At 39.0% G+C, this 21,493-nt stretch overlaps 1 protein-coding gene across 3 annotated transcripts in view; it reads right to left on the bottom strand.

Annotated features, from left to right (window-relative positions):
• The window catches only part of tmem63bb (transmembrane protein 63Bb), a 99,282-nt gene that overhangs the window by 54,472 nt on the left and 23,317 nt on the right, over window positions 1-21,493 (bottom strand). For 2 of the 3 annotated variants that reach the window (XM_045691329.2, XM_045691330.2), the window contains exons 3-10: window positions 17,850-17,929; window positions 13,581-13,619; window positions 9,175-9,265; window positions 8,011-8,048; window positions 3,577-3,719; window positions 1,075-1,126; window positions 724-832; window positions 482-552 (exon numbers count right to left, since the gene is read on the bottom strand). In XM_045691329.2, coding sequence (XP_045547285.1) covers window positions 482-552; window positions 724-832; window positions 1,075-1,126; window positions 3,577-3,719; window positions 8,011-8,048; window positions 9,175-9,265; window positions 13,581-13,619; window positions 17,850-17,929 — 623 coding nt within the window. The remainder of the gene's footprint in view (window positions 1-481; window positions 553-723; window positions 833-1,074; window positions 1,127-3,576; window positions 3,720-8,010; window positions 8,049-9,174; window positions 9,266-13,580; window positions 13,620-17,849; window positions 17,930-21,493) is intronic. The other variant, XM_045691331.2, reaches the window with a different exon arrangement.

Genomic DNA, 21,493 nt, shown 5'->3' with positions numbered 1-21,493 from the left:
CTAGCTTGAAAAATGGGTGTCTGATTATTTCTGGCTGGGTACTCTGCTGACATAATCTAATGTTTTGCTTTCGTTGTAAAGCCTTTTTGAAATAGGACAGTGTGGTTAGATTAATGAGAGTCTTGTCTTTAAAATGGTGTAAAATAGTCATATGTTTGAGAAATTGAAGTAATAGCATTTCTAAGGTATTTGAATAACGCGCCACGGGATTCTACTGGCTGTTACGTAGGTGGGACGAAATCGTCCCACTGGCCCTAGAGAAGTTAATGCATTCAGAGAAAGAGATTTTGTTTAAGTATAAAATCATTTCCCATTTTTGTTTGCATACAGTATTTGAATTAGTTATTTTACAGTCATTATTGCTCATCTTTATCAATGATGTCAATAAATTCTGACCCCAGTGTAGAATGTACCACACATGCAGGTGCAAGCCAATACCTTGCCGATGTCTGAGAATAAATGAAACCAGAGAAATGCTTACTGAAAGTGTTGTTTTATGTGGACCTCTTCGGCATATTTGGAGATCCCATTGATAAATAAAGTGCGTTTCACCTGGAAAAGAGCATATGCTTTGAATTATGACTGCTGAAAATAACACAGCTGTTGACATGTACTGTACATCATAACTATTACATTCCAAATGTTTCTATAGTAGCCCATGATTAAGTGGACATTGCATTCATCTGAATTTGACTATGGATAAATAAATAAAATAAACTTCACCAGGTCGTCCTCCTTGTAATGCATCTTTGACGTGTGTCGTCTCATGCTGTACACAGTCAGAAGCAGGTATATGAATGCAAACGAAGTGTGGAGCCACAAGAGGTTAGTCCTGAGAAAACACAGAAGAGATGTGAAAAATATATATTGTTTAAAAGATGACTAAAAACATTACAAACAGTATACAATCATCTGATCATGATGTACCAAAATACTTAATAATAAAGTAATTGCAACCAGTTTTGCCTCCTGGGATTTTCCGTAACTACCCATCAATTCTTTCTTTTCAAATAATGCCATTGGTTTAATGACCAACAAAATAACAAAAGCGTGTTATAAAAAAAATTTACCTACCCAGACTTCAGGTTTGCTATAGTGGTCCGCCCAAAGCTGTATGCATTATTTTCTGGTGACAAAAAGAGAACAATGTATATAGTCATTTTCTTGTGACATTTCCTTTAAGTATTTATATTATCTGTACTTAGTTATGTTTGTCAATTTAAATAAACTTTGTTGTAGCAACCTAACAGCCGAATATCTCGTTCCAAAATCATGAGCATTAACATGGAGTTGGTCCCTCCTTTGCTGCTATAACAGCCTCCACTCTTCTGGAAGGCTTTCCACTAGATGTTGGAACATTGCGTCGGGGATTTGCTTCCATTCAGACACTGATGTTGGGCGATTAGGCCTGGCTCGCAGTCGGCGTTCCAATTTATCCCAAAGGTGTTTGATGGGGTTGAGGTCAGGGCTCTGTGCAGGCCAGTCAAGTTATTCCACACCGATCTCGACAAACCCTTTCTGTATGGACCTCGCTTTGTGCACGGGGGCATTGTCATGCTGAAACAGGAAAGGGCCTTCCCCAAACTGTTGCCACAAAGTTGGAGCATCATTGTATGCTGTAGCATTAAGATTTCCCTTCACTGGAACTTAGGTGCCTAGCCCGAACCATGAAAAAACGCCCCAGACCATTATTCCTCTTCCACCAAACTTTACAGTTGGCACTATGCATTGGTGCAGGTAGCGTTGTCCTGGCACTTGCCAAACAGATTAGTCTGTCGGCCTGCCAGATGGCGAAGCGTGATTCATCGCTCCAGAGAACGCATTTCCACTGCTCCAGAGTCCAATGGCGGCGAGCTTTACATCACTCCAGCCGACGCTTGGTATTGTGCATGGTGATCTTAGGCTTGTGTGCGGCTGCTCGGCTATGGAAAGCCATTTCATGAAGCTCCCAACGAACAGTTCTTGTACTGACATTGCTTCTAGAGGCAGTTTGGAACTCGGTAGTGACGACAAGAAGGAAACCTGTACAGAATAAAAATATCACAAAACATGCATCCTGTTTGCAATAAGGCACTAAAGTAACACTGCAAAAAATGTGGCAAAGAAATGAACTTCCGCAGTGCTGAGGTGTCACTACAGCCTTGGGTTCAATCCCAGACCATGTCATAGCCGGCCGTGACCGGGAGCCCCATGAGGCGGCGCGCAATTGGCCCAGCGTCGTCCGGGTTTGGCCGATTGGGATTTCCTTGTCTGATTGAGACAAGACTAACTATCAATTGGATATCACAAAATTAGGGAGAAAAGGGGGTAAAAGTAAAACTTTTTTTTTTACATGTATTTTACCTTTATTTAAACTAGTCAAGTCAGTTAAGAACAAATTCTTATTTTCAATGACGGCCTAGAAACAATGCTAGGTCGTCAGGGGCAGAACGAGAGATTTGTACCTTGTCAGCTCGGGGATTCGAACTTGCAACCTATCGGTTACTAGTCCAACGCTCTAACCACTAGGCTACCCTGCCGCCCCTTTCATGTCCTGAATAGAAAGTGTTGTGTTGTGTAGAATTTGCCCCAAACATATCACTGAGTGCCACTTCATATTTCCAAGAATTGTGGTGGCTGCATCATGTTATGGGTATGCTTTTCATCAGCGAGGGAGTTTTTTTTAGGATAAAAATAAATCTAATAGAGCTAAGCACTGTTAAAATCCTAGAGAAAAACCTGGTTCAGTGCTTTCCAACAGAAACTGGGAGACAAATTCACCTTACAGTAGGACAATAACCTAAAACACAAGGCCAAATATATAATGGAATTGCTTACCAAGATGATGTTGAATGTTCCTCAGTGGCCTAGTTACACTTTGAATTTTAATTGGCTTACAAATCTATGGCAAGACTTGAAAATGGCTGTCTAGCAATGATCAACAATAAACTCAGCAGAGCTTGAAGAATTTTCAAAAAGAATAATGTGCAATACAAGTGTGCAAAGCTCTTAGAGACGTACCCAGAAAGACTCACAGCTGTAATGGCTGCCAAATGTGATTCTAACATGTATTGACTGAGGGGTGTGAATACATCTGAATTTCATTTTCAATACATTACAAAAATGTTTTACAAATATGTTTTCACTTTTTCATTATGGGGTATTGTGTATAGATGGGATTCCATTTTGAATTCAGGCTGTAACACAACGAAATGTGAAATAACTCAAGGGGTATGAATACTTTTTGAAGGCACTGCAAATGCCTTAATGGGCCGTTTTGGCATATCATAAACCCAAAACAAGGACCAATTGGTCCATTTGTGTTTTTGTTGTCATAGGAGATTTTGTAAACTAACTGTACAATGGAGAGCAGATATGCTACTTCTATGTGCAAATCTGATGGAATACATCTTCATGTTGTTCCATTGTTTATTTATTTGTCGAAGTCACATCATATATATGCAAAGTCTCACATGACGACAACAAAAACAATGTAGTGTGTCGTTAACTTAAGGTGATCTCATTAATAAGGGATTTATAAGGTAAACAAGAGGTACATTTCATTAATAGAAATTAATGGAAATCTGGCACACTCACCCAAAAGGTCTCCAGAAAAGTTGACCGGCAGGACGATGCCCACAGACAGAACCCCAACAACCACCAGCTGGCCGATGATGTGGCGCTGGAAGGAAAGGTAGTGCACGGCGTCCTCACCACACTTCTCCCGGATCTCCTCGTCCCTAGGTGGGGGGAGGGCAGGAGAAGTGGGTTCACTTTTAGAGTACAAGTTGAGCCCCATTTACACAGAGACAAGAACCTTCTTTTTCAACCTTTTGACCTTATTTTTGGTGAAAGGGGTAGGAGGTAAAAAATGTTTACATTAAAACCACTTAAAGCCCAGCATGAGACCTAGTAATGTGCAGACCTGGGATAACTAGTTTTAAACTATGCTTTGTGTAAAGTAAACATTTTTGGGGAGGAACAAATAGTTTGTTTGGAGGTGACAATAAATGGCATGGCTGTATCTGGAACTGCATGTTGCAGATAGAAATATACTGAATAGCGCACACACAATTTCTTATACTATTCCACTCTATCCGACAGCAGATCATATTTGATCTGCACAATATATTATATGAAAATTCTGTAAAATGTCCATTCTTCTGAATGTCCATTGCCCCAGGTGTAGATAATCAAGGCAAACCAATTAATTAACTAATGATATAAACAAGTTGTGACGCTCAACTACTATGACTATCAACATGCAACTGAAAAGGTCGAAAGCTGCAGTTGATTTTATGATTCCTGAAAATACTGCAGAGACATTCAAAGCCATTTGCAAACTGCAAACAGCAAGTTGGATGCTTAGAAAAAACAATTTAGAACCACTTTCTTTTTTTCATCTGAGGGTAAGTGCTCTTGTTTCAAACACACACTATACCATCTCTTTCAAGGGACAGTGTACACAGAGTACAAACTAACATGATGTTCAACCTAGCTTGACTGTAGTTAATTCAAGAAGGCAGTTTTTCCCCCATTTTGACATTTCATAGACATATTCTGTTAACATTAAACTGTTCTTATGCCTGTGTAATAAAACGAATTACTTTGAGCAACATTTTATTAGCATGTTAAATAACATTTTGATAATTGCATTTTAATTACATAGCAATGAGCTGAGAGTATTTATAACTATGGTATTACTCTATTATGCAATTATAAAACAATTTCCAATGTCCTATGTAACACCAATGTTGCTATTGTAATAATCAACGTAACTACAGATGTATAAGAACTTGATGTCAAGTGTTATTATATTACCTTATTTCTCACTCATTATGAAAATATATTTGTTAGTCATTTAGAAATACTCTAATGTTGAGATGATTATATGTCCCTCATGTATTTATTTCTAGGATATAGATTAAGATTCATATCTGAGAGCCCTCCAAACCATGTGCTAACGATCATACACTGAACAAAAATAAACACAACATGCAACAATTTCAAAGATTTTACTGAGTTGCAGTTCATAAAGAAATCAGTCAATTGAAATAAATGTACAAAATGTGAGAGAAACAAGTATTTTGTGCGTATGGAACATTTCTTGGATGTTTTAATTCAGCTCGTGAAACATGGGAACAACACTTTACATGTGTTTATATTTTTGTTCAGTATATATTTAGACTAATTCAACTAGCTGTTGTAGTTTCTGGTTCTTCAAATATTTGGCAGCCATCAAATAAATATGTTGGGGTTTTCAAGTATTCAGCCTGAATTACAGCCCGAATTTAAAATGTATCAATTTGAATGGCTGTGATTGTCGTTACTCCACAATACTAACCTAATTTCACAGAGTGAAAAGGAAGGCTGCACAGAATAAATATATTGCAAAACATGCATCCTGTTTGCAACAAGCAACTAAAGTAATATTGCAAAAAAATGTGGCAAAGCAATCAACTTTTTGTCCTGAATATGTTATGTTTTGGGTAAATTCAATACAACATTACAGAGTACCACTGTCTATATTTTCAAGGATAGTGATGACTGCATCATGTTATGGGTATGCTTGTAATCATACTGGACTGGGGAGTTTTTCAGGATAAAAACAAATAACTGAATGGAACTAAGCACAGACAAAATTCTAGAGGAAAACCTGGTTCAGTCTGCTTTCCAACAGACACTGGGAGATTCATTCACCTTTCAGCAGGACAATAGGCTAAATCTACAGGAGTTGCTTACCAAGAAGACTGTGAATGTTACAGTTTTACATTTACGTCATTTAGCAGACGCTCTTATCCAGAGCGACTTACAAATTTTGACTCTGCTTGACAATCTTTGACCAGAAAATGGTTGTTTAGCAATGATCAACAACCAATTTGACAGAGCTTGAAGAATTTTGAAAATAATAATGGGGAAATGTTGCACAATTCAGGTGTAAAAAGCTCTTAGAGACGTACCGAGAAACTCACAGCCCACAACTCACAGGTGATTCTAACATGTAGAATCACCTGTGAGGGTTGAATACTAATCTAATCAAGATACATTGGTGTTTATTTTATTTTTTTTTACAAATGTTCTAATTTTTCTTCCACTTCCAATTTGACTTTAGCGTATTTTGTGTAGATCGTTGACCAAAAAAATGACAATTAAATCTTAATCCCACTTTGTAACACAACAAAATGTGGGAAAAGGGATGGGAAAACTTTCGGAAAGCACTTGCAATATTATTTGGGTTTCTGAAAGATATGAAAAATACTTTCAAATATCATTTGCTTTTCTGAGACCTGTACTTGAATAACAAAGGAAATAATTGCCTTTGAATTTATTTATTTTTTGAAACTATAGTATTTGAAAAGTTGGTATTTTAAAACAAACTACAAAATACAAGTATTTTCTTCCCAGGTCTGTGACCAGCAATATTATTATTATTTTTTTTTACTATCTGTGGGAATTTAGCTGTGTTTTTTGCAGGTAAATTCATTAACACTTGCATTGTTAAAGACCATTATAATTTCAATTTCAAACAGCCCCCATGGTTTAACAACCCAGCCCTTCCAAATTGCCGGTTGCGCACTGATATGTACGAAATGGATAGATCTAAAACAAACAAAAAAATTCAAACAAAGGCCATTTACCGTCTTAAAAAAAATAGTTTGAGCATTTCTTGTTTGTGGGGAACGTAAAAACTATTATATTACAGTGTTCCATTTTATTTAACCTTTATTTAGGCAAGGGATTCCCATTGATAACAAAACTCTCTTTTTCAAGGGAGCCCTACATGACAAGACCAAGCAATCAAGGAAAGACCATAAGAAACAAAGCAAAATACAAAAAAATAAAAAAAAAGATTATAAAAAACAACCACATTCCTCAGTGAAGAGGTCCCTCTACAATCAAGGAAAGACCATAGGATTCAAGCAGACAGAAATCCGTCCGGTATGACGTAGCACTGATTATGTCGCTCTCACTACACTGGAAGATAATAGGAATATGACATTTAGATTGTAAAAACGTTTATCGTACATGTCAGATTTCAATACTGGCCAATGTCATAACTCGGGAGGTAGTCTGCTCTCGAATGAGCCATTGATTATATTTTTGTGATATTCCTACCTCGAGAAATGTGTAATTTAACGGAGGGTCTAGCACATTTTTCCTATTTGTCAGCCTCTTTAGTCCGGGGTGCATTTCATGGTGCCGTTGTCAGAGATATTATTAGAAAGGAGATAGGAATCCAGTGAATAAAGGGACGTGTAAACCCCACCCAGCAGACTGTCGACTAATCGCATTCACGTTGTCATGCTGCGTCACGCGGTTGCTAAACTAATCGTCACGCAATCCCTTCTCAAAGTCAGTATTTATGTCGAGGAATGTGCCTATTTTCCTCGAAAGTACGCAATGTCACAATTCCAAAGCTATACGAAATTATTGTACTTCTTTTTGACAAAATTCGTGCTAATGTTGGGTTTTGGCCTAGCGCCCAACAGACTCCCATTCAGTCTTTGCAAGAGAATGCGCCTTCTCCCAGAATCACCCAGAATGCACCGCGCGGCCAATTGCCGTAGCGCGGGCAACGTTTACCATCTCCTCAAAAAGTATATCAGCCGTTGCATATGTCAAACCCCACCATGAGGCACATTGATCCACAGGTAGAACATGGTGAGATTGTAGACTCCTAAAATTGCCTAAAGAAGTTGCACTAACTAGCCACTTTACATGCTGATATTGTCTTTGGGATTCAGCAGAGATGGTACTATGTCCTGGTCTAAAACCAGACTGATGAACATTCTGGATATATTTAATAGATAAGAAAGATTGAGAACTAATTAAGGATTCTAATATTTTTGCTAGGCAAGAATGTTTTGAAATAGGGCGATAGTTATTTATCACTGTTTCTTCCAATCAGAGGTGGGCTTTAGCATTACTATTCATTCGGTTGCACATTTTTGTGGCAACATTGACGTGCATGATCTCTAGCTTTTTCCCAATCAAGTACTTACATAGAATGTTGATAACAGACTCACTTACTTTATTCTGAAGATGGCAGTTAACCAGGAACAGAAGCCCTGCAGTGTAGACATGCACAATGACAATCAGACATTTGAAAAATATGCAGTTTAAAACAAAAAACTTTCAGTTGAAAAAACAGTCGCCAGTCACATTTTCAACACATGGAGATTTTTTTTTTTTTTAAACTGAAATTCCACACAATCAAATAATTTGACAGTGGTGATGCATTATAAAGTGTTTTCGCTTTTTGGGCCCAATTCAATCAATTGCAGATAAATTAAAAAAACAATGCTGGTTTATGCTGTATCAGAGGTGTTAAATCCAACATAGCAACATGCTATTCTCATGGTCATTGGATGTTGTGAAACCTAAACGCAAAACACAGTGTAAACATTTAGAATTAAACTACAGTGTTCCTTTCTCTGCAATTTATTTCATTGGGGCCCAATTACTGTATGACCAGAGAGGGCAATAAACAGGGGACTGTCTGGGGTAAAGCCAACTTGATCGGGACGGCTATAGCGGTGGCCCAATCATGATGTGAGTTTTAGTGAACAGACAGGGAGAGTGAGGGAAGAGCCTTAGCCTACCAGCTGGGATTAAAAGGCTAGGAGGTAGAAAGAGATAACGTGGACCTGAATTTACCTACTAGTGTGATTACAGTGCTACATATGACTCAGGGATATCGTATGGAATTCCATAGAATGTTCTTGAGGGATATTAGTGTGTGGATAACTGACTGGTTTAGCTTATATTTCTGTAAAAGTCACAAGTTGGAAAATGTGTATGAGTGTCTGTTCCACACACTGGGGCATTTCACTTTAAGGATATTAATTCAAACTATTACCATATATAATATTTGTGTTGCATTACTTGGAAGAGTCAAGAGAGATAAGGAGATAAGTCTCCCTTATGATAAAACATCTATGTACTGTATCGATAAGGGGTGGGGAGTCTCCATCAGGAGTCACTTAGTGGAACTCTGTCTGATGGACCTGACTCCACCCACATCCAAGGCTGGCGGCCAGCGGCTTTACAGTCCTCGGCTTATCTTGCATTATTTAACAGGGATGGGAGGCAAAGCCAATGGAGTCGTTTAAAGAGATGCACGTGTGACCAGTAGGACACAACCTCAGTGATGGGGAGACATTCGGAGGGAGGGAGTAGGGAGGGATTTCTCACGTTATCCCGTTGATCGAAGTCGACAGAGCTGGAGACTGAAGTGAGACGTTCATAGCGGTCTGGCGTTTCAGAATGCAGAGCTGAGGCAACACTGGAAACAGAGGACAAGTGTCAGGCTTTGATGGAGGCACGGAGAACAAGGCAGGACCGGGTCCTCCAACTGTTGTTTAGTTTGTTAATTTGTGGTTTGAAACAGAATGGAATTGAGGCAAGAGGAAAAGCTAATGGGGTCGATTCCATTTAAGTTCCATCAATTCAGAAAGTAAACAGAAAATTGTAATGTCAGTTTACTTCCTGAATTTAAAACAATTAAATATAATTTGACCCCAACCCACATTGTTTCACTACTGCATATTTATCATCAAAAATTTCAATTTATTAATGAAACCATAACAGTTACTCAACAATGTCTGTAGAACCATACCATTCTGTGTATATTTTATAGTCAGTTTGATAAACTCTCCATCTCTCTGAGGGTCTAACATGACACATTCAAGATCCCATCATCCTCAGCAGAATTACTGGCCAATCAAGCATTGCTGAGTTGGTACGCACAGAGGCGTTCAATCAGAAAACAGTTAATTTTGTCATTTTCACATGACATAATCCTATATTTAACTTTTTACTGTAGATACTATTGCAATAACAAAAAATCACACAACATTTCACTTGAACTCCCCACTCCAAGGCAAACATCAACAAGGCTGCTATGTGAATGACATAATAGATGTCCAGCTCCACGAGTTCAACATTAGTAGCTAGTAGCTACACAAACGTCAAACTCGTGGGCCTGGATAGATGTCTAGATAATGGTTTGTGTCATGACTGTAAAGTCTGATAGAATCAGTCAACAGTGTAATGACGGTTTATGACATCTGCCTTGTCAGGGAGGTATCAAGTAAAGGGTTACCCCTCACTCTATAGGACAAGAGACATACACAGTGTGCAACTCAGACTAACAACTCTGGCTGAGGGTGCCCCAAGTATGCCAAGCATCCAGACAATAAGGTAGGCATCATTGAGGGCACCCTCAAGCCAAATAATGGTTGTGTGCTAGCAGTATAATTTTCAGACAGAAAAAAGACTTTGAACGATCTAGGTTGGCCACCATTGCATTGTGCTGCCTAACATGCCTGAGGAAATACACTATATATACAAAAGTATGTGGACACCCCTTCATATTAGTGGATTTGGCCATTTCAGCCACACCCATTGCTGACAGGTGTATAAAATCGAGCACAATAGCCATGCAATCGCCAGACAAATATTGGCAGTAGAATGGCCTTACTGAAGAGCTCAGTGACTTTCAACGTGGCACCGTCATAGGATGACACCTTTCCAACAAGTCAATTCGCAAATTTCTTCCCTGCTAGAGCTGCCCCGGTCAACTGTAAATACTGTGGAAATGTCTAGGAGCAACAATGGCTCAGCCGTGAAGTGGTAGGCCACACAAGCTCACAGAACGGGACAGCCGAGTGCTGAAGAGCGTAGCGCCAGAAATCGTCTGTCCTCGGTTGCAACACTTACCACCGAGTTCCAAACTGCCTCTGGAAGCAACGTCAACACAAGAACTGTTCGTCGGGAGCTTCATGAAATGGGTTTCCATGGTCGACCAGCCACACATAAGCCTAAGATCACCATGTGTAATGCCAAGCGTCGGATGGAGTGGTGTGAAGGTCGCCACCATTGGACTCCAGTGGAAACGCATTCTCACGAGTGATGAAGCACGCGTCACCATCTGGCAATCCGATGGACAAATCTGGGTTTGGCAGATGCCAGGAGCACACTAACTGCCCCAATGCATAGTGTCAACTGTAAAGTTTGGTGAAGGAGGAGTAATGGTCCGCCCAACATCAGTGTCCAACCTCACTAAATGCTTGCGGCTGAATGGAAGCAAGTCCCCGCAGCAATGTTCCAACATCTAGTGGAAAGCCTTCCTAGAAGAGTGGAGGCTGTTATAGCAGCAAAGGGGGGGACCAACTCCATATTAATACCCATGATTTTGGAATGAGATGTTCGACGAGCAGGTGTCCACATACTTTGGTCATGTAGTGTACCATCTTTGATATGCATAATCTCATTTTGTGATTAGAGCTCCACTGAGCAATGGACATGCATTGTCTTTTGCTTTAAACGCCAAGGGCCGTATTCAATTCAACCTATTAACTGTCTTCTCATCATGGGAAATTCTCTCTTTTTTTACGCTACAAGAAAGCCCGTTTTGGGTTATGTACTCAAACAACATGTTAAAACAAAAAACTGCAACTCAAGGCCAGGCACTACGGGCATATTTTTTGTATTTATATTATCTTTATTTAACTAGGCACTTCAGTTAAGAACAAATTCTTATTTTCAATGACGGCCTAGGAACAGTGGGTTAACTGCCTTGTTCAGGGGCAGAACGACAGATTTTTACCTTGTCAGCTCGGGGATTCGATTTTGCAACCTTCTGGTTACTAGTCCAATGCTCTAACCACTAGGCTACCTGCCGCCCCTAATGACTGACAATGACAGTTTCCAGAAAAATGGATTTACAGGATATGCAAATATTTGCATATTTAATTAAATATAGAGTACCCCAGTATGAGTCATAATACCCATCAAACCTAGGAGGTCAAAAAAGGAAATGGTACCAATAATTTTTCCCATAGGGGATTTAGAAACACTTCAAATAAGGGCTGTGTTTCGTGTAGGCTTACCCTGGTGTGTAGTTTGGATAACCATGTAAATCTCTCTAGGACAAGGTGACTTTGATCAATATATTTGCCTGTATTTACCCCCCAAAAATGAAACGCTAATTAGCTGCTAATGTGGTTATCATAAAGAACTACAAATGCCATGATGATCTGGACGAGACTACCGAATCAAGGCAAAGGTAATCTCTGGATTAACCATCTAATGTTAGCTAAATGTAGTAATGAATAAATTGGCTACATTTCTTTAAAATTGACAGTTCTGTGAACTGTCTTGTGCTAGTTTTAAATTTACACAATACCTTTTAGCAAAGGTGTCAGCTAGAGATGACGTGCAGGACCTTGCAGGGATTTGTAGTTTTGCATTATGTCTATTTTGATGCTAATTAGCATTTTTGAATCTGAGAGTAAATAGAGCCGAATATATTGATAAAATCACATTGATCGAGAGAGATTTACATGGTTATCCAAACGTCACGACAGGGTAAGCCTATATGAAACACATCCCTTGTTTTAAGTGTTTAAAATCCCCCGTGGGGAAAAATGGCTAAAAAAATGATTGGAACCATTTCCCTGTTTAACTGCTAGGTTTTAAGGGTATTATGACACCTCCAAAGTGGAGCTCTACAGCCTAGGTGATTGTGATTAAGGGGGGGGAGGGGGGACACCATCACTGTGGTGCCTGGCCTCAACAACAACAGTATTACTCCATCATTTCTTGAAGGGTAGGATTTGTTTTTGACATATTCCGTAAAGACAGTTAGTGATTTTGAATAGGGCCCAAAGTCTACAAATAGGTTGCGTTTTAGATGCAGCACTGGGTGTATATTGTAATCTCCCACTCTTACATCCTACAACAGAAGATCTACCACAGTCCAACAATAAACTTAGTCCAATGATGACATGTACAGAGATGGGGGCATTTATCTGTCAGGACAGAAGACCACATTCCACTTTCTAGCTGGATTCCAATCGGAAAACACTCCCTTTCCTCTGCCTTTATTGACCCCTTCATGGCCCTGAATGGACAGAGGGGAAGGGGTCATTTTTTGACTGAGAACCCAGCCTGTTGAGAACTTGGCTTCTTATGGTCTAATAAAGGGTCCACTCGGGAGGTGCTATCATCACAGCTAATGTCACAAGGATTCACAAAGACGCCACAGCAAGAGGGCCTAGGGAAGTTCACATCCACCCTGATGCACCTTTTACCTTGTATTATTTGCTCTCAGTGTATCATAGTTACCCTTTTCTCTTCTCCGACTATGTTATATTCAAATATGTAAAAAGGAAGCATGCATGTCAAAAGATTCATATGTTAGGTGACAGTCAAAGCATCAGAAGTCAACAATATGGTTAATGACACACAAGGCACTTATGGTGGGTTAACAAAAGTCAGAGTCGACACCCAATAAATCCACAGCAAAAAGCAGTGAGAGCCCTCACACCAAACCATCTTGCTTGTTAATAAGATATACACATACACCTTTCTCACACACCAACCCACAGGACACCCCAATTGGAGTTGATTGCAGTCCATTATGGAATTGGATTGCAAGCACACACACACACACACACACCTATCTGAAAGGGAAAAAGAGAGTGTTAGTCCACCAGTGAGCAGGACAACAAGTACAGTTAGGACAGTAAAGCAACCAGGGAAGAGAGAAGACATTGGAAAACCAGAAGATAATCAAAACGTGTTTAAAAACATACTATTCCCGCTCCTCCAATCCGCTGAAACGCTTCTTCGATCTTCACAGTGAAAAAAAAAGGAAAAATGAGCATAATCGGCATGAAAAGGAATACACATTTACTTCATTAAGGTTAGTCCTGGATAGAAATCCTGAAGTGTCAACAAATTAGATGTTACACAATGTATAGGAGCAGGACAGGTTTATGAGAGCCATAGGTGGGGGAGGTTGAGGGGCGATCTATCACATCACATGGGCCCTGATCAGATGTCACCCCACAATCCCCTCACCACACACACGGACATACAACAACTCTGACACTGGTGACCCCTGCCTCATCACAGCTCTGAAAGAGCCCCTAAAAGCAATAAAACAGCTGTGTGTATGTGTGTCTGTCTGCTAGTGCTGAGCGATAAACAAAAATGTGGGCCCGGTTTACAATCATTGACCAACGTTTTTATCTGAACTCAACACGCTGTTTCTCTAGAGAGAAATCCAATCCAGTACAAACTGTGGGAAGTTCAACATAGTTTAGTGCAGAAAATGTGGTAATTAAGTACATTGACCACAATCCACTGTGCAGACAGTTGCCCATTCTTGCCTGGGCATACACGGAGACAAAGGGTGCGTTTTTCTCCATCTAGGCGCAGGAGCAGTTAGTATAGCATTAGGTGCTTGCCTCTCTTTCCCGCCCAAAATGTGTTTGCTTGTAGAGCAGCTTTGCTGTGCAAGCCAGACTGTGGAAAGTTACAACAGCGCTGTGCAGTAAGTGACCATATGGCCAATGCAGGCAGTGGCTCCACTTCTGTCAGTGGCGTCATTTTTGGGAAAGCTGGGAAACTTTTTGGGGCTATGAACCGGCAGAAAAATGCACATTGGTTGATGCAATTTAGGGGAACAAGACCACACACAGACCGCATGAGAGGAAGTGAAGTTGTGAATGAATTAAGTGATAGACAGTAATATTGGCAGTCACTACCTTCATGGGGCTTTTATTAGCTAATTGTTTTATTCTGTGTAGATACAGAAGAGAAAACAAAAATCTTACCGATATTGAAAACAGTGACTATTTTTCAAAAACTGAACCGTAACCAAACCAACCTCAAAAAGCATTAAATCACTAAGCACTAGTGTGTGTGTGTGTGTGTGTGTGTGTGTGTGTGCGCATGGAGTGACAAGGGAGAGGGAAAGAGAGCGGGACAGACAAGAAAACAGGAAGTATGTGGCGCAAAAGAGATTGTTCAGTCAGCTATGGGACTAGGAAATGGTTTGCCCCTCTCTCTCTCGCTCTGTCCTTTAAATGAATGGGAGGACAGAACTATTTCAAAGGACACGAAGCACTTACAAAGCTCGTACATCATATCCATGAGCAGACCCAGGTCACTTTAAAATAACCAAATAAGTCTTCAACTATTATTGTACTTAAAAGGGGCCATCCAGGATTGGTACACAGTAAATCAAGGAGAGTTGAAATCCCAGTGTTAAAATGGTTAGGGTTAAATTGACTCAACTTTAGTTATTTTAACCCTCAGCGTGATACTCTCTCTGGAGTTAGTTGGGACGGAGTACTTTTAACACAATTAAGAGTAAGCAGAGACAGGGAGTTAAATCTATGGAGTATCCACAGATGTGGGAGGGGCCTCTCAAATTTCCCAGCATGCTCCGTTGCAGGTAGATTTTTTTTAATATCTGTCTTTTTGCATGCACATTTATTTTTTATAATCATTTGTTTTTTACTTTCTGCTCTGACAGGCTTTCTGAATGCAAGTCGTGATATCTTCCCTTGAGTTGGATTCCAACAGGGATTGGATATTACTTTGCTAGTTACCATAACGTGACACATTAAGATATGCAAATAAGGCATCACCCTTACACTTCAGAAGTAGTAAACTGATAGAGAAAATGTAAACTGATGGAGTTGACTGTTAATTCAAAACACAGATAAGTGTAAAATTGCAAGAGTAGACTAAAATGACACTAAAAAGAGTAATCAACTCTGAGAGTTGGATATTTACTCTATTAGTGTAAAAAAAAATATTATGAAAAACAGCCTGGCATCAAAGACAAGACGTAACATAGTAAATGTAAAGCGGAGACACTCAAAATAGTATGATATGTTACATTTGGTATGATTACAAAGACAGGTTACTTAACCCTTTACACACGTGGGAATTGACCTACTTGGATAGGGCTTAATTAAAATGTTTCTTACAGAAGAAATATGAAAAGCATATGTATAAGCAATTGAAAGGGAACAGTTTGGATGTTATGGAAAAATTATTAGGTCAAAATTGAGGACACAGCAGTTCACCTGTTGTTAGTGTTGATTGTATGTCCATTTTACATTTACTGTACTTTTCACTGTATTTGTTGAAACGAAATCTGAAAATACTCTGGATACATTCAGTAACACAATAATATTTTTGGAAAATGTGGGGTAGGTGCAACATTACAAAAAAATTACAAGTGTTTGACTGAGAGGAGTAACTGGTGTCTCCAAGTGGCCACAAACCCCTCCAAAGTGTGCATAGTTCCTAAGTAATTTCGATGCAGTTTTATGACTCAAAGAAGAGTCTTCAACTATAAGGTGTTTTTTTGTTTGTTCTCCTAGCTGTGCCCTTGAGGAACTAAAGCAGGGACACTGGTAGTTGTTTGGTTTGGAACATTCCTTTTGCGATGGTGGAGACTTCACAAACTGGGACTCCCAATTTCGAGATTAGACTGCTCTAAGGAGTGACCTCAAACTACAATTTGTAGTTCGTAGAAACAAATAACGCTTATGTTAGCATTTTCAGACAATTTTTTGTACATTTTACTCAGCAAAGAGTGGGTATGAATTGACACATTACAATATTAAAACAGCTTTGGAATAAAACGTTCAATATATTTTCTTAAGCATCCTCTGTACTGTGTGCTTATTGTTTAACCATTATGTTCTAGGGCCATTTTGAGACCTTATGGAGCATCAGGTACTGCTGGAATGTTTACAATGGTTACTCAAAACATTTATTAATTATTTATAAAGTATAAATAGCCCACACTTTAGATGTGGCCACGCAAAAAGACCTTAAGGATCTTATGAATACTTTAAAAGTTGTTTATAAATGCGTGAATAACTAGGTTACTAACATTTACAAATGTGGGAGTAATGATTAATAAACAATTAACGAATACATTATAAATGCTTTATTATGTGGAGTTATTATAAAAGTGCTACCGAATATTTTCCCAAACTAATTTGTTGTGGCAGTTTTGAAAAACTTGCATAAGCCTGTGTCTGGTTGGGCAAGGCCAACTCTCTCAATCTTGTGCAAAAGTGACCATGCAGCAAGTATGGAGTATATTTGGTAATATTCTCCCAGTAGGACATAAGCCCAAAAGGACAACTGACAGAAAGTTTGCCTACATCGTCATTACAGAGTGCAAGTACACACTGGATTACCTGGACAAGTCTTCTAAGTATACACTTGTTTTTTGAAACAAATTGGTTGATGAAATTCATGAATTCATGATCACAGATGTATAATATGATGGTCAACTTTTAATGTCAGATAGCTAACCCTATAAAAATAAGATGGAGGCAGATAGCTAACCCTTTCATTTTGTCTTTTGACCATGTCCAAAGTATGTATGTGCATGTGTCTCTGCATGGGGAAATGCCTGAAGGAGAAATAATGAGGTCGATATGAGCAGAGCGACCATGACAAGGCAGAGTTTTCAGTGAATGACTGATTCAGTACTCAAGGAGTTCAAAACTTGTTATTTCTCTTCTTAATGCACTGCATCAGATCATGTACATTCAAGGTGATCGATTTGATACAACAGTAAAATACAGTAAGTACGCTAACTACTTAGAAATTATTTCCATATTTATTACCAACATACCCAAACCATAGATGAATCATAATTGATTAATAAGTATCCCAATGGGTTACGATAATAAACTGGTGAAAATATTCCCTGAAGAAGATTTTGTTGCTCTGCTGTGTGAGCAAATCCTGCAGCACAGACAGTCGTTGTTCATATACAGCTCCAGAAATGAGTATTATGTAAGTGACAGTGAGTCATTCAGTCTCCCTGAATGACTTGCAAACCAATAATCCTGAAGGAAGAGGTAGGAAGGAATGGTGATGGGGTTATTTAAGGCACACAGTCATAACAGGCAAGTAATTCTCACAATTCAACAGACAAGGGCTAATGACCAGTAGGCCTACATCAGGGTAGTATACGTGTGCGCGCGCATGTGTGTGTGCGTGCGATGTAACACTTCAGAGTCATTTGTTAGGCCTACCTGTCAGCGTCTGTCACCAATGCCAAGCGTCCATAATCCCAGGCCACTTTCCGCAGTACTGAGAAGACAAAGAGAAGCACCTGAAAGCACAGATGAAAGTAATGTTACATGAATTTCCTCTTCATTGGTGTTTTTTGGGTGAGCCCCAAGAACATCTGTGTATCATTCAAATGTTCAAATGTATTTTATAGCAATGTCACTGCTGTTCTAAAAAAAAAAATTGTAGGACCAGTAAGCACTTACTGGGCTCTGAAATGATTGACACCCTAGATAAAGATGAACAATAATGACGGGGGGAAAAAATGAACAAATATGAAGCTATATTGTACGCTCCAAAAAATTGGAAAGATAGAGAAAAAAAGAAAAAAAAGAAGTAGGGGTCAAAATTATTGACACACCAAAAGATTCTTATTAATAAAGTAGTCAAAATATTAGTATTTGGTCCCATATTCCTAGTATGCAAAGACTACGTCAAGCTTGACACTACAAAACCTATTGGATGCCTTAGCGGTTCATTTTGCTGCATTTCAGGTTATTTTGTGCCCAATAGAAATTAAATGGTAAATGATCTATTGTGGTCATTTTGGAGACATTGTAAATAAGAATAGAATAATGTGTTTCTAAACACTTCTACATGAATGTGAGTGAGAAATGTAGAGGGTCAAAGATCATACCCCCCAAGACATGCTAACCTCCCCTGGTTTAGGTAATGGTGAGAGGTTAGCATGTCTTGGGCGGTATGATCTTTGACCCTCTACATTTCTCACTCACATTCATGTAGAAGTGTTTCGAAACACATTCTATTAACAATAAAAGTGACTCAAATGACAATACATTTACCATTCATTTCTACTGAGCACAAAATCTGAAACACAACCAAAACAAAACTTGACCACTTTACTAATGATCAAATCGAAATTGTATTTGTCACATGACCCGAATACAACAGTTGTTGACCTTGCTGTGAAATGCTTACTTACAAGCCCTTAACCAACAATGCAGATCAAGAAAGAGTTAAGAAAATATTTACTAAATAAACTAAAGTAAAAATAGTCAAATAAAAATAATGAGGCTATATACAGGGGGTACCGAGTCAATGTGCGGGGTTACAGGTTAGTCAAGTTATTTTGTACATGTAGGTATGGGTAAAGTGACTATGCATAGATGATAAACAGCGAGTAGCAGCAGTGTAAATAGTCTGGGTGGTCAATTGATTAATTGTTCAGCAGTCTTATAGCTTGGGGGTAGAAGCTGTTAAGGAGCCTTTTGGACTTCGACTTATAAGAATCTTTAGGGATGTCAATAATTCTGACCCCTACCTTTGAGAATTTTTCTCTGAGAAATTGTATTAGTATAAAATTGAATTTACCCTTTTTTTTGCATACAATATAGCTCAGTATTTGAATTATGTATTTTATACAGTCATTATTGCTCATCTTTATCAAGGGTGTCAATAATTTCAGACCCCACTTCATATTATAGGAGGGAAATGTAGTACGACTAGAGGATGACAATAGAAAGGAGCAACAATGGTGCTTAATTCTTAAGGCTAAATAAAAAATGTCAAAGTATAAAAAAGGCCAACACTCACGTCACTCAGTTTTCAGATTCCAAAAATGATTGCGTTTTGCATATATATTTCACATTTTCCTTACGCTGACAAAGACGTGAGTAATAATATTAAATAAATTGACTAAACAAGCCTTTTCATCTGTTCATTGTGTTATGATATCATGTCCATGTTGTTAGTATATTTTATTTAACCTTTATTTAACCAGGAATAGACAGAAACCTGTTTTGGGAGGGGGACCTGCTATATGCTGCTTTATGAGCGTCAAAGTTGACATTGTCCTGAGAAACAAAATCCTTGAGAGACAGGGATCTTTGAGGGCACACATTACGAAATGTCTTTGGAACACTAATTCAGTCACCAGACCCTGTCATTTTGGGTGAAAACGCATTCTCGACACATATATAGTTATTGATAATGCTTACCAAGGCACAGCCATAACCCATCATTTTTGTGACCTTGGCTGCCCAGTAACATTTTACAATACATTTGAGCATTTGAGGAGATGAGCATGTGGCCATGTGAATGTAGCATACATTAAAAGACAACAGGAGATGAGGTGACCCCCAACGACAATACAGCATCATTTGAATAATGCCACTGCTAGACAGTCAGCCGCTATGTAGGTCAATCCATTGTTCCTATGGTCACAAAGCACTATGGATGTTACCATCAATTAGTCATGAACAGGAGCATCCTGTTCCACACCAGTACTACAACCAAACCTTTAGGACTGCTAAAAAAAAATTGGTACCATTGAACTCACTGACTGACTTGTCCAATTTGAAATCCATAGTTGGTGGGTGTAAAGGAATTTAATAAGACTCAATAAGATTTGTCAAACCATAACCTTCCTCCCCTGTAAATCGGGGACTGATTCAGACCTAAAATGACAAGGACACAAGGTTGAATGGACTCAGACCAATCAATGACAAATCAATTAACATCCAGGGAGAAAAGAAAACCAACACTAATGACGGACTTACTGGTCCGGATTTTAATAGCCTAGCCCTATTCACCTTATGAAGGCCCGCCCAATTGACCTGAACCACTTCAAACTAATTTGTCTTTCAACTTCCTGCGCATTAACACACAAGCAAACCAAGGGAGAAGTCATTAAATATGAATTACATGTGTCAAAACTTTTACATAACATGTACAGAGTTTGAAAGATATGGTAATTATCTGGTGACAAAAAAAATTAACCTGTGTTTTCGTGTAGTATAAGCACTCAGAAGCCGACGTTAGCATTCCTAAAAACTTAACATAGTCTAATAAGCTAGCGAAACTACCCTGCTATCTAATAATCATAATCCATACAGGATTCATCCCTTTTCAATCAAAGATCAAAGAATTGAAAGGGCATTGTTGTTGGAGAATGACAAAATACAAAATGTTTTTATGTAGATTACATTACTATATTTGCTATCTGTTGTGGCACAAAGTTAAACTAGCTAACCCACCATGTTAAGTCTAATATTGCCGTCTCCAAAACGGAAAGGTGCCTCAAGCAGTGTTAACTTCCAGGCAATTGAAAAATGTATAAATAAATATATAATGACAAAGCAAAAACTGGCTTCTAGAAATGTTTGCTAATTTATTTTAAAAAAGAACAAAACTGAAATATTACATTTACATAACTATTCAGATGCTTTACTCAGTACTTTGTTGAAAACACATTTGGCAGCGATTACAGCTTTGAGTCTTCTTGGGTACGACACTACAAGCTTGGCACACATGTATTTAAAAGGAGTTTCTCCCATTCTTCTCTGAAGATCCTCTCAAGCTCTGTCAGGTTGGATGGGGAGCGCTGCTGGACAGCTATTTGCAGGTCTCTCCAGAGATGTTAGATCGGGTTCAAGTCCGGGCCACTCAAGGACATTCAGAGACTTGTCCCGAAGCCACTACTGCATTGCCTTGACTGTGTGCTTATGGTCGTTGTCCTGTTGGAAGTGAACCTTTGCCCCAGTCTGAGGTCCTGGAGCAGGTTTTCATCAAGGATCTCTGTACCTTGCCTCGATCCTGACTAGTCTCCCAGTCCCTGCCGCTGAAAAACATCCACACAGCATGATGC

Source organism: Salmo salar, chromosome 12, assembly GCF_965601325.2.
Source record: "Salmo salar chromosome 12, fSalSal1, whole genome shotgun sequence".
In the NCBI taxonomy this organism is placed as follows: Eukaryota; Metazoa; Chordata; class Actinopteri; order Salmoniformes; family Salmonidae; genus Salmo; species Salmo salar.
Note: the sequence above shows the minus strand (reverse complement) of the source record. Positions and strands in the feature narration are given on the sequence as shown.